We start from the raw sequence: 12956 nt of genomic DNA, 5'->3' as shown, positions 1-12956 counted from the left end.
CACATGTGTAATACAACATTTTTAAACGTTTTCATTGGCTTAGTTTACGTTTATTGACCAATCGCATTTTGTTATTTTGCTGAAATGACGTTGCAACGTCAAATGACGTCACGAAATGTAAACAACATTCGGGATTTATAATTATGTTTGCGTAAATATTTATTTAATTTTCTCATTTAAAAGCATGTGATAAAAAAGATCTGACACTCGTTGTCATATCATACCATATTTTATTAAACTCGTCCAGGAAATTCGTTAGTAAGCTCGCCAACGGCTCGCTTACTAACAAAATTCCTGAACTCGTTTAATAAAATACGGTATGATATGACAACTCGTGCCAGATCCTATATATATGCTTTTGTTATCATGAAAATAATTATGAAAATAATAATAAAAGTAGAAATTTTGAATTAACTCTTTTTTTCTTTGTTATACGGCATAACAATATATAACAACATGTTCATATCTCGTCAATATCAACCGTTCAGGGGCTCGCAGGTAGTCGGTGAAATTGACGCGATCATTCTAGATCTCTAAACTAATTTTTTAGGATATATATGTGTGGATTTTTTACGCTGAAATGATATTATTAATCGCACGACACGTCCCTTAGGCAATCAGAATTTGCTTCGGCGAAAATAAATAATGCTCTTTGACTTAAGATGGTAATACACCCAGGAGGTTTCTTGTCACGTCTTTCTCAACTGAAGAGCAATTTTCAACGCAATCCACACGCGTGTCTATGTTTGCAAAATAATTCACACACATTCAATATGCCAAATGATTTCCTCATATTCTTATTCTTATATTAATCATGTGTACATATTTTTTAACTTCTTTTTTATTGTCTACATGGCATTTGCGATAGTGTACACAATTAAAAAAAGCAAGTTCGTCGCGACATAACAATCATGTATATACATGTTGGTACTCTCCAAACAGTATATAATTATGTTAAGACATAACGTGAATCATACCATCTTTAACATTTAGTAAACTAGCAATTACAGTAAATGGTTCAAAATTAAGCCGTTAAACGTTTTGATGATAGAATCAGCTACTCAAACTACGTAAGCGTCAGGAGTAACAAACATTCCATTGTAAGGCTATCCCACACATTCATACATGCTTCTATGTTTGCAATGATATAAACTCACATTTCAAAAATCACATATACTCTTACGTTTATTATGATAATTAATTTATTCGGTAATATTCGTATTATTGTCTTAATTGCATTGAAATCGTTTAACCAACGACCATTTTTTTTTTAGTTAAGGTGTGTATGGGGATAGTACACTAACGTCGAAATCTTCGCATCATAACACTCGTGGATAAACACTTATTGGCTAAAGAAACTTGAGTGGTGCTTAACCTTTTATAATTTTGTTAAAACAATAACATGCGCATCATTAAATGTGTAATCCAACCGTAAATAAGAGGGACGTGCGTTGTTAGCTCATCCACGAAATATGACGAATGAGTACAGGGGATAGTAATTTAAATGTTCCATGGTATAACGGTCAGACGGGACCAAGCAATAAAACCCGATTTGTCTGTTACTTGTCAATGTACCACCTATTAGTACAACGTGTTTCAAAGTTAGTGCTTCTGTACAATGGTTCGGAGGATAAATGACCTCGGCGAGACGTTGATTGGAAATCAAACCATGTAGAAAATAATGTGAGACGCGTTTTGAGAAAACTGTGCATTATGCAAGTGCGTAAAGTGTCATCCCCGATTAGCCTGTGCAGTCCGCACAGGCTAATCAGGGACGACACTTTCTGCCTTAATTGGATTTTTGCTAAGAAGAGACTTCATTTTAACGAAAAATGTCATAAAAGCGGAAAGTTTCGTCCCTTATTAGCATGTGCGGACTGCACAGGCTAATCTGGGACGACACTTTACGCACATACATTATGCCCAGTTTTCTCAGAACACGACTCGTGTATTGTACTTCACGGCATTAACATTCCGGCATTATTCAATCATATATTTGGAGAACACACCAAAAGACTTGTAAGAAAAGTAGACAATACGATTGCATTTAGAAAATATATTACGTATGTACCAAGCAAACTTGTGCAGCACATCTGCTTTAAGACGTAATGTTTGTGTTTAACTTGTGTTTATTCAATAGACGCCATTGTGGTGAAACATGTCGGTTTCCATCGCTGGAACCGAATTTTAAAGGACTTTGCAAACAGTTTGGATCCAGATGAGACGCCACAGAACGTGGCGTCTCATCAGGATCCAAACTGTTTGCTATTCGGATAGTATTCTTTGAACAAATCGAAGAAAATGCTAATTTTAGAAATTCAGCAGACGACATTTTAGCAGACGACGAATTTCCCAGCATTCGAAGGGTTAACGTTGGAGGATTGTAGAATTACAAAAGTATTATGAGTTTGGTATTTTATAATATAACCTTATATTGACATTTGCATGGCGTAAATACCTTGAATAAAAATATACACTAAATAATTTGATAAATTGATATGTAGAAAATATAATTTCTTGCTTTTTATTATCCCATCATATTTACGTTTTTGCTCAGAAGCTTTCAAAATACAGACCGGTGTCATGAAAGTAGGTCATTCTCTGTAAGTACAGCATACACGTTTACAGCATTAAATATCAGCTATGTCTTGTGTCATTTTACGCGAAGCGGAAAGCAATACAGCCTAACATGGTGACTGACATCCTACGGGAATTTACCCTACTCAGCAAAAAATTCTCATTAGGAAAAACAAAATAATAAAGCTACGGAAAGCGACGTTAAGAAAATATTTGTATTTGCGGGAGGAACAGTATTATTTATAAGAGAATGTTTAAATAAAAAATAATCGCATGAAATTATAGCGATTTTGGTAAAAACTGAGGAAGAAAAAATTGTCCAATGCAATCTGTGGGTGTTAGATGAAGCACTATGTTGTTTTTTTCATATTTTAATACATTCAGACATGTTAAGCGGTATTCAGAAATGTTCAGGATAATATATAGCCTATCATTTTTTCGCGTACGGACAGCAATAAAAACAAAGGATTGGTAACAACCGTAAAACGCATATGATAAACTATGTGGTTCAAACGAGCTTTGGTCAACGAAAGACTGCCATTTACCGTCAAAGACCTTCTGTGGTGTTTTTCTAAAGTATAAAAAATTCCGTATACAGAACTTCGCTTCACACCATTAACAGCTTTGCAATCCACAGATTTAAAAACCAACATTTTTATTAAATCACCGGTTCTTAATATTAACCCCACCGCACTCTCGTAGACATACCAAGGTAATTGACATGGGAGTGTCCTACAAAAGATAAGCAAGCTCCATGATTTAAACCATTCCCTCTTAGAAGCAAAGTGAACATGGCTATGTGCAAACAGCATAAAACCAGAACAGCCTGCGAGTAACTCGCAGTCTGCTCAGGTTATATGCTGTTTGCTGCTCATCAGTATCTACGGATTTGAAATGAAGTCTTTAAGACTTGAATATAGTAAGAAAAGTCTTTAATTAAATCTAACTCTCTAAAGGACTACAAATGCGTCAAAATACGTATCAAAGTGGTAAACGGTTAATTAGAAATTACTCATAGTCGCCTCGGCATAATCCGTATTCTTGATTTCATATCATGATGTCGGTATGATGTGTATTCATTACTACGTAACAAACATTAAAGTCGTAGGTTTACATTGTCTCTTGCAAGAATCAAAGGTTTTTTTTGTTTGAAATAAAATATCTTACGAATTGTATAGGAACAAGTAAGCCTTCACTAATGCCAATCTTTATATGAGTCATGTTATGCTAATATGGGGCATATAACATATGTGGCCAGCATTGATCCAGAACCGCATTTGCGCATGTGCGTAAAGTGTCGTCCCAGATTAGCCTGTGCAGTCCGCACAGGCTAATCAGGGACGACACTTTCCGCTTTTATGTTATTTTGCGTTTAAAGAAAGTATCTTCTTAGCAAAAAATCCAATTTAGGCGGAAAGTATCGTCCCTGATTAGCTTGTGCGGACTGCACAGGCTACTCTGGGACGACACTTTACGCACATGCAGGATTATCGCAGTCTGATCAGGATCTCACCTGTCCGCTAATGATAATACTAAATCTTGAATGACTTCATACCGGAAATTATAACTTTTGATCTAGTCTGGAGCAACGCGGGCCCAATATGCCATATGACCCAATTTTATGTAAATGTATTTACAAATAATATGTATTGCATCTAATAAATCTCTTAACAACCTTATATTTTAGCCATGGGTAAAATGTTTGCTTCTAGCAAATTTGCTTCATACAGATATTGTCTGTCATGTTTATATGGAATAAATGAATAAATAGTATCCACTAGCATAAACGTAAGTGGTTTTAGAGATGTTTATCTATTCGAAAATTATATCTTTTTATGCTATAAATGTCAGTTAATAAGGCGATGATTCTGTAGAATCATTTGTTTCAATAGACCCTTGTTATCGTGGAGTCGATAGCAATGAGCTTGGTTAAACATTTAACTCATACAACTCAAGCATTGATTAACGATGATTTATTATATACCTGTTTAATGCTTTTAACAAAATACAGGTTGTATCAATCGTTGAAATAAAAAATCCCGTAATTACGCTACGCGCTGTTTCCAATTCCGTATTACCGTACTAGCCGGACTACTTCGACCCATTTAATGACGTCACATTACACGCACCGAAAATAGAAATATTTTATATTACGAAATATATAACGTAGTACATCGTGTGACGTCATTTCTGTGACAAAACACAATAGTTTTATCTAAACTCTGTAAGGACATGTCGGACGTGGTGTTTTTTTAACAGTAAACTATGTGTTAAAACGTAATTGGGAGCGTGTGTTTATCATGCATAAATGTATATTTCGATAGGAATACAATAAAATAGTGTGGTTTAAACTAAGTTTCGATAAAGACATGGAAGATAGAAGTGGAAGTGCATATCGTTTAAACGTTTTTGTTATAAACATCGGATTAAAGTTGTCAACTTAATTGTTATAAAAATTGAATTAACGATGGCATTAAGGTATGCGTGTCGGAAACCTGTGTTCCCTGTTCGAATGTTTACACGTTAATTTACATAAACTGTATTCATACGCGTCTTAAATAAACTATGGCGTACCGTTTTAGTCATTGTTTTGTCAGTTTTTTAAAAGTTAAAAATACATTTGTTAACTGTTTTCGTCAGTTGTTGTATATAATAAAAGGAATATTACGCTAGTCAATTGTTCCAAGAGTGTGTATCACTCTCGTGGCTTTTGATATTTCGCATCACACTCGAGGCTCCGCATCTCGTGTGATACATCATCACACAAGCGACTCGAGTGATACAAACTCTTGGAACAATTGACTAGCGTAATATTCCGTATGTATTCACTATCCCCAATAGTAATTTCCATCGTATCTACTATGTAAACAATATTTCATAATCAATCTAAATGCATATACATCAGCAGAGTCTAACTTAAGACGTCACAAATATAAGTAAATTCTAAAAAAAAATACCAATGCTCGTTTCCAGAGACTTAAATTACTAAGTCGGTATTGCTGATCAATTACTATAATTAATAATCGTTCGTCCTTGAATTAACCTTTGAAAACTGTTGTGCAAAGATAAAAAAAACACTTTTGTAAAAGTTTTGTTTATTTTGGATTTCACTTATATCACGGCTGTCAATTTATCAACTCGTTCTTTTACAGATACAGCTGGTGTTTAAGTATAACGTGCAGGCTCTAATGTGACTGCCAAACAAAATTCAAAAGTCAGAGGACAAATGACCTCTCAGACGAAAGCTCAACTAGAGGAGCATATGCAGAAATGACCAAAAGCAAGTCGAAACACTGATATTCCGGTTAATTACTTGAAGCAGAAACATGTGCACGTTTATTAAAGAAATATGGCAATTGGCAAGTATAAACATGAGATGTGTGCAAAACATGTATCCCCCCCCCCCCCTCACCTCTTCAGCTTGCAACAAGGACGTAAATATGTGTAATAATAAAAAGATGTTTTATGATGAAAAGCTCATAGTCTAGTCTTCGTGTTGCACCGAGTCGCTGATGGCGTTGGCGAATCATAAATGATTCCACAGCATTTGAAGATAACTATTCTTCGCTTTTATCTAGCGATGTTTTGACCTCACGATCAACAATGTATGATTTCCGTTATCAGTAGAGAAGTCTTGAGACGTATATCTGTATGTCTAGTACATCAATATTTTTCTTATATTATTGTAAGATGGTGTTATATGTGGCTCTCTCTTTGTGTGTGCTGTTGTCAGCAGGATGTCTTGGTGGTAAGTCTTGATCGAATAAGAATACGGATTGTTGGAGGTCCTTGCATATTTAGTCAAATCAATATAAACAGCTTAAACGCTTGACAATCATTCCGTTTTAAAACATTTTATAAAGCATGCCGTTAACCAATCGAAAGGAACAAAACTGATCAATTGTTTAATTTCATCATATGTACGAGTATTATTGGAAGTATATCTGTATACAAATATCGTTTACAGTAACGCCCGGCGTTCCATGTGGCGTCCCAGTTACGTCATCGGGCCACAAGCGGATCGTAGGCGGTCATGTCGCTATGAACAATGCCTGGCCATGGATGGTTAGAGGAAGCAACATTTAATCTTGCGTTAGGGCACATCTATTTACATAATCAAACGACGGTTTTTCTAAACTTACTTTGAAATAAGTTTAAAAGTAGACATTACCGAATGTGAAACAGCAAAACTCGAAAGTGGCATGCATTAAAAAGATTGAATGGAAGAAAAACATGTTTTCTTACTGTAATAGTAAAACTAAAAAATAAGCAATTATTTTCAATGTACAAATTTAAATGTATTTATATTGTTAACGTCCTATGTATATCTTGCCAATGTGTTATATATCGGTATAAAGTTTAAATAATAACGTCACTTCTGTCATTTCTGTCTGCATTTGTCTTGCTCAAAACAAATGTTATCAGCAACAATCCAATTAGAACATATGCTATTGTTTTTATCGTTTTCATTAATTTCCCCTTTTAATTGAAGTTTGTATTCATTTAAAGTGTATAATGTTGGCTTTTAAAGATTTACATACAAAGTGGAGTTGACGGAAGTAACGTTGGTTCTGCTGCCGTCATACACCCAAGTGTTCTGTTGACGTCAGCACAAGTGCTTCAGACGTAAGTTTGTATATGCCTACATAAAATATGTATTAATTATATACAAATTAGTAAACTCTCGTCATTGTATTATCATTTTACACTCACCTTTTTACAGTATTTTCGTTTTTAAAAGAACTAAATTAGACCACTAGTGTGTTCACTGGTTGTTCTGATGATTTTTTCACATTGATTTTCATTAATATTATTTGTTTTCTTTTTGTGTCATTTTAAAGTTGTTAATATATAAATTTATTCTTACGTTCATACTGTTAATTCGTAAGCAGTTCGACATAGATTGCTAGTCATCTACTTAAAAGCAGTAACACGTTATTACAGCCTGATAAATGTTAAACATCTTCACGTGTTATCTGTAGAAGGCCAACAAACATCCTATTTTATTACATCATAATGGGTCTGGCAGCAATTTAAAAAGTACCATTCGATCACGTTGCTTTTATAAGTATCTTAACGAACGAGTTATATGTTAAAAAATTACATTGTATATACTAAAAGTATGCAATGCCCTTTAATACGAAACAATTCCAGTACAAGTGGACCAGTAAAGGACTTCAGAGACTGGAAACTGTACGACAGCTCTTACGACAATTCAGTCCACGCAAACAATAGGGGTGTACAGCTCTACCATATCGATCACGTGATCATTCACCCACAATACAATGACACCAACCTTCTGAATGACCTGGCGTTAATAGTAACCACTGAGGAAATCAGGTAGTGCTAGATTGACCACCTGTGTACAGACCATTGACTGATGTACCTACAAGTAAACGTTATTGCGAAACGTCGTTATTACAAACTTGCCAAAATAACTTAATTTGAAAGGTTCGATATAATTCGTATCGAGTTCTTTATATATGCGCTTGTTACGATCAAAGACATAGGTAACAGTTATCTACGTCTATGTTATGATATATGAACAACTGTGTAGTGCCGCTTTCGAGCTTTACGGTTTAAAGGTGTGCATCGTCCCGTTTCCCAGCATTGCCAAACAATAGCAGATACATGTGTTCTATGATATTATAGTAAAATAGATTAAAGAGAAAATAATTCATATATTAAATATTTGAATTGATTTATTTCGGTCATGTACATTATAGTAAGTTATGTCCCTTTTGTATATGAACACTATAATCCATGTGCATAAGCCCAGGAGGGTTCTATTTACATCCATTCACTTGTCGCGCTATTCTTTAATTGACATGTTCACAGAATTTTATATTTTCAAAAAGGCCATTAAATATGTTTACTAACAAATCTCTACTGTGTAAAATAGTATTTACCTATTACAAAAGAAAGTGAAAAAGTAAATACAAAATATTGCCGTTCCTGGCTTTCGAACCCACGTCCTGTTTTAGTTATAGTTTATGCGCTAACACTGCGCCGCGCTGGTTTTCAGATACTTAAGAATTATAAAACATAAATTATAAACGATATGTTACTTGTATGGGTGTTTTCAAACTTATCGAGAAAAGGCGTTAAAACGCTTTAGTAGTTTAGCGATATCGCATGACCAGTATACATTTAATTTAATAACACAATATTTTTAACATTTTTCTGAAACAGGAGTCACACTTTGCTTGTCTAAACATAATGCATGCCGTCTTTTTTTAAATATTACCTTTTTTTGAAAACCGTCATTTAACCAAAATGTGGTTTCTGCCCTTTAAATAATGTTCGTCCTTAAATTAATTGCAAGCTCTTGAATCAATATGTGTTCACATATGCCATTTTCCCAGAAATTAAATTGTCGGTGGTAAATAAAAGGAGACCTCCCTCGCTTAGTTTTAGTAACGCTACGCGGCCCGTCTGTCTTCCTGACGCAACACACAGGTACGCTACGGGGGACGTCTGCTACTTGGCCGGATGGGACGACCAGTGTAAGTTTGAATGTGTTTTAAGGTCAACTACACTATTCAAAACTACTCGAAGTGGTCAACTACAAATCGTTAATGATAATGGCGGAAAGGATTTCTGAGCGGCGAGGAAACAATTATTTCCACTCGAATAATAATATCATGTGTGTTATTCAGTAGAGGTAGACAATATTTTGGTAGGACTTTATACCAACGGTAAGAAAAGGAAATAATAAATGAAGAGGTCTTGAGGTCAATTATACAGCGAACATGTACAGATGGTAATAGTTACAATATTGGATTGTAGAAACGCACATTCATATATAAGTCGGGACAGGAAATGTTGCGTTTACATATATTTAAAGATACTATTTATTTCACAACCGCATTAAGGTATGTATTCACATTAAATATACAAGAATCTCATTAACACTTGTACTTCCGTCTTAAAAGTGAAAGTCCGTAAGCAGTAGTATGCCTGTATGTTTCAGCCGGAAGTGGGAACGCCGGTCGTCTGCAGCAGGTGGATCTACCAATATTGCAAGGTATACGGCGGATCGAAGTTGTTGAGCTTTTTCAGTATTGGTTCGGCCAAGTGTTCGATGAACTGAACAAAACCAATAACGTAGAGGCATTAATCTTCAGTGTTGTTGTTGTTGTCAGTGAATTGTTGTTGTTTCTATTATGTATTTGTTGACACAGGCGATTGTTTGCGCTGGTGCTGGTGGTTACGATGATGACGGTGATGATGATGATGATGCTGGTGATGATGATGATGATGATGATGATGATTATGATGGTGATGGTGGTGGTGGTGATGATGATGATGATGATGATGATGATGATGATGATGATGATGATGATGATGATGATGATGATGATGATGATGACGATGATGATGATGATGATGATGATGACGATGACGATGACGATGCCAATATCGATGCTGATATCGATGACGATGATGACATAACCATCCGAATTTAATAATCTTTATGCTGTTCGTTATTGCGAATGCTAATGAAGGGTAGTTTTGCTTGCATGCAAGACTCCGTGTGCATGAAACACTGGACTGACGTTCTACCGGAAACGGAAATATGTGCGGGCTATGAGGCGGGCCACAAGGATTTTTGCACGGTGAGGAGACGCTCTTCTGTAGAGACTCGAATCTTTATAACAGATTTGTACACAAGACTTACTTTGACTATTAACACCAATGAAACTAACGATGATCGCAATGTCACTCTCTGAGAAATATAATTCAACGTTTTAAAATGCAAACTCGCAGTAATTCTCAGCTCTTTTTGCTAGATGTCTATGGGAGGAAACCGTGTTTTTGGTTGTGAGTTGCCATAACTTCTTTACTTTTCTTGTACATGCATTGAAAAATAAAGTGTCTAATCGGACGAAAGTACTTTTAAAACTTCGACATGTTTATTTTGATGTCTTAATCAATCTTTTTCATGTTTAGGGTGACATCGGAAGCCCTCTTGTATGCCAGGACAAAAGCAACAGCGTATGGTACATTCAAGGTATTTGAAATTCCTTCAAAACTATCAAATCTGTTTAATTAACTTTGCTTGACTTCAACCCACATCCCCATGAATGACGTTTATCTTGTAATAGGACAAACTTTTTATATTTGGGCCGTGCTCTGTAAACAGGAGGTTAAATAAATGTGCGTAAAGTGTCGTCCCAAATTAGCCTGTGCAGTCAGCACAGGCTAATCAGGGGCGACACTTTCCGCTTTTAGGATATTTTTCGTTTTAAGAAAGTCTCTTCTTAGCAAAATCGAGTTTAGGCGTAAAGTTTATTTACGTATATGCATTAAACCTCTTTTCACAGAGCACGGCCAATTTTATTCTCCGGTTCAAGCAGTTGTATCTTATTACCGGTCAGTAGGTTTAGTTTAAACCTATTTATTTTAGCTCGATTGCATAGAAAGCCTGAGACTTTTTTGAAAAGCTCTCGAGTCCGTTTCCTGGGACTAGAACCAGTACTTGGTGTCTATTAGGGGGATATCTAAAGAATGCAACCACAATTGGGTTCGAACCCGTAACCTCCCGATCGATGGGCGCACATCGTATCCACTACGCCGAGGCGACCTAAAACCGGTCAGTTGGTCTGTTAATTTCATAACTTCCGTATGATAACTTAAGAAAAACTAGACCAGTTGGCTTATTTACGTCTATACTTTGTGTAACACTTGTGCAAAAACATAAAATAAAGGTGAACTTCGAATAGTGTTACAAACCACTAGCGGTTGACGGATTTTGGCCCTTTGTCGACTGTTATTACCGTGAATTGTGATCTCGAGGTGGTACAATGTAATTAACGAAAGGTGAAACTATTCATAAATTGAATTGAACACATAAGTAAGATAATAAATATAACAATTTCAGTTTTATTTTTGGTTTCAAAACACTCAACGTTGACGGAGTTAACACCGTTTCAACTAAAAAATCATCCCCAATACAACACATTGCTTTTGGATGATTATTCAAGAAAGTCTTATTATTAAAATAGTTTTTTATTTAATATTTGAATAAAAAATAATTCAACAAATCTGTGTAAGCTAATATAGTTTTATTTACTTGACTCAGCGTTAAACGTTCAAGTTTCATAAAATCAAACCAGGACAGGTCGACCTATTTTCAACTTATCACTAAGGTGCAAACATCCTTCAACAGGAAGATCTGAATATGGTCCTTTGAATAAACAACGTAATTCCATAAATAGCGAACGAATGTCGCATTTATATACACTTATTACTTACCACTACAACAAAATGATTTAATCGGTGATTGGTCGATGAAAGGTCGCTGGAAGGTGACGTTTGAAAGGCTGTTACCGAAACGTGTATCGTTACTAAGAAATTAATTTTAATCAGAGTGTCTGTGTGCTGTCCGGTAAGCACAGACGGGGACACGCGGTACACGCGCTTCTCGCCGGAGCGACACGGTTTAATACCCGATTCCGGAAGCATGTTAATGTGGTTGGTGTTCAACATACCGGACGTGGGGGTTTCCTCCGGAGTATCCGGTCACCCTCTCCTGCTTCAAAACCACACCAAAAATACAGCAAAATAATTTTCATTTAAAAAACTGCAGCAATAATAAATGATTTAAAAGTCCTCACAAATTTCGTGAGTCAAATAGTTAATAATGTAGGAGTGCTGGGATTCCCTACGAGTCCTTACATAATGTAACCTCAGGCGCGGGGGACCTGATAAACGTTTGAAAACACACACAGATGGACACGTTTCTCCTTTGTAGGTGTTGCATCCTCAGGGGGCGACTGCAAGACCGCCGATGAGCCGGGTCTCTTCGAGGACATCCTTGTGTACAGAAACTGGATACAATCGACCATGGCTGCGGCCGGGTACACCTACCAGTATTGAACAACAACATGATAATAGTTGTTCACAAGTAATATTTTCCAACACAACTTTGATGAATATTGTGTTTGTCTTACATTTTTAAGATAAAATAATGCACTTTTTGTTATTTTGTGTATTCGTGTGTGTGTGTTTTGTTCTGTTTGTCATGGTTCGAATATAAAAAATTGCGATCATTGTTTACGGATTTCGTAAATATAAGATTGCGATTTGTTAACACGTTGATATTTGTAATTTTCACACATTCAAAGTATGAACTCCGTTTTTCAGATGTGAAAAGTATCTTTCGTAAAAATTTGGTGTTACAAAAGCGATTTTTGTATATAAAAACTGTACTAATAATCTAGTGAACGTGATTCACTGAGCATTTCTGTTTGCCCGTTAACAAGAGCCTATCAAAGCAACTATTAGATATGTTATTTTCTCAGTGCTTATTTTTTTTAAATATGCTTTAAAAGTGCCAAAATCTTCCACTATAATAAACACTTGAGTAAATGTTG

General features: G+C 35.6%; 1 protein-coding gene across 1 annotated transcript; it reads left to right on the top strand.

The window, feature by feature from the left end:
- The first annotated feature begins 6165 nt into the window (after positions 1-6165).
- On the top strand, positions 6166-12560 carry LOC127868024 (ovochymase-1-like). The gene is made up of 9 exons (XM_052409580.1): positions 6166-6325; positions 6545-6642; positions 7109-7203; positions 7732-7917; positions 8989-9083; positions 9551-9604; positions 10108-10196; positions 10531-10591; positions 12335-12560. Exons 1-9 carry the CDS (start codon positions 6229-6231, stop codon positions 12457-12459), a joined length of 900 nt encoding a protein of 299 aa, XP_052265540.1. The 5' UTR covers positions 6166-6228; the 3' UTR covers positions 12460-12560.
- Positions 12561-12956: the final 396 nt, after the last annotated feature.

The sequence above is a fragment of the Dreissena polymorpha genome, chromosome 2, assembly GCF_020536995.1.
Source record: "Dreissena polymorpha isolate Duluth1 chromosome 2, UMN_Dpol_1.0, whole genome shotgun sequence".
Taxonomy (NCBI): domain Eukaryota; kingdom Metazoa; phylum Mollusca; class Bivalvia; order Myida; family Dreissenidae; genus Dreissena; species Dreissena polymorpha.
The sequence above is the reverse complement of the archived record's forward strand: the minus strand, read 5'-3'. Positions and strand labels throughout refer to the sequence as shown.

Excerpts from the sequence above, each read along its gene's own strand:
- LOC127868024 (XM_052409580.1), top strand. The coding sequence starts at position 6,229 with ATGTCTAGTACATCAATATTTTTCTTATATTATTGTAAGATGGTGTTA. Across the intron at positions 7,918-8,988 it reads GTAACCACTGAGGAAATCAG|TTTTAGTAACGCTACGCGGC; the intron begins GTAGTGCTAGAT and ends TCCCTCGCTTAG. Across the intron at positions 10,592-12,334 it reads CAGCGTATGGTACATTCAAG|GTGTTGCATCCTCAGGGGGC; the intron begins GTATTTGAAATT and ends TCTCCTTTGTAG.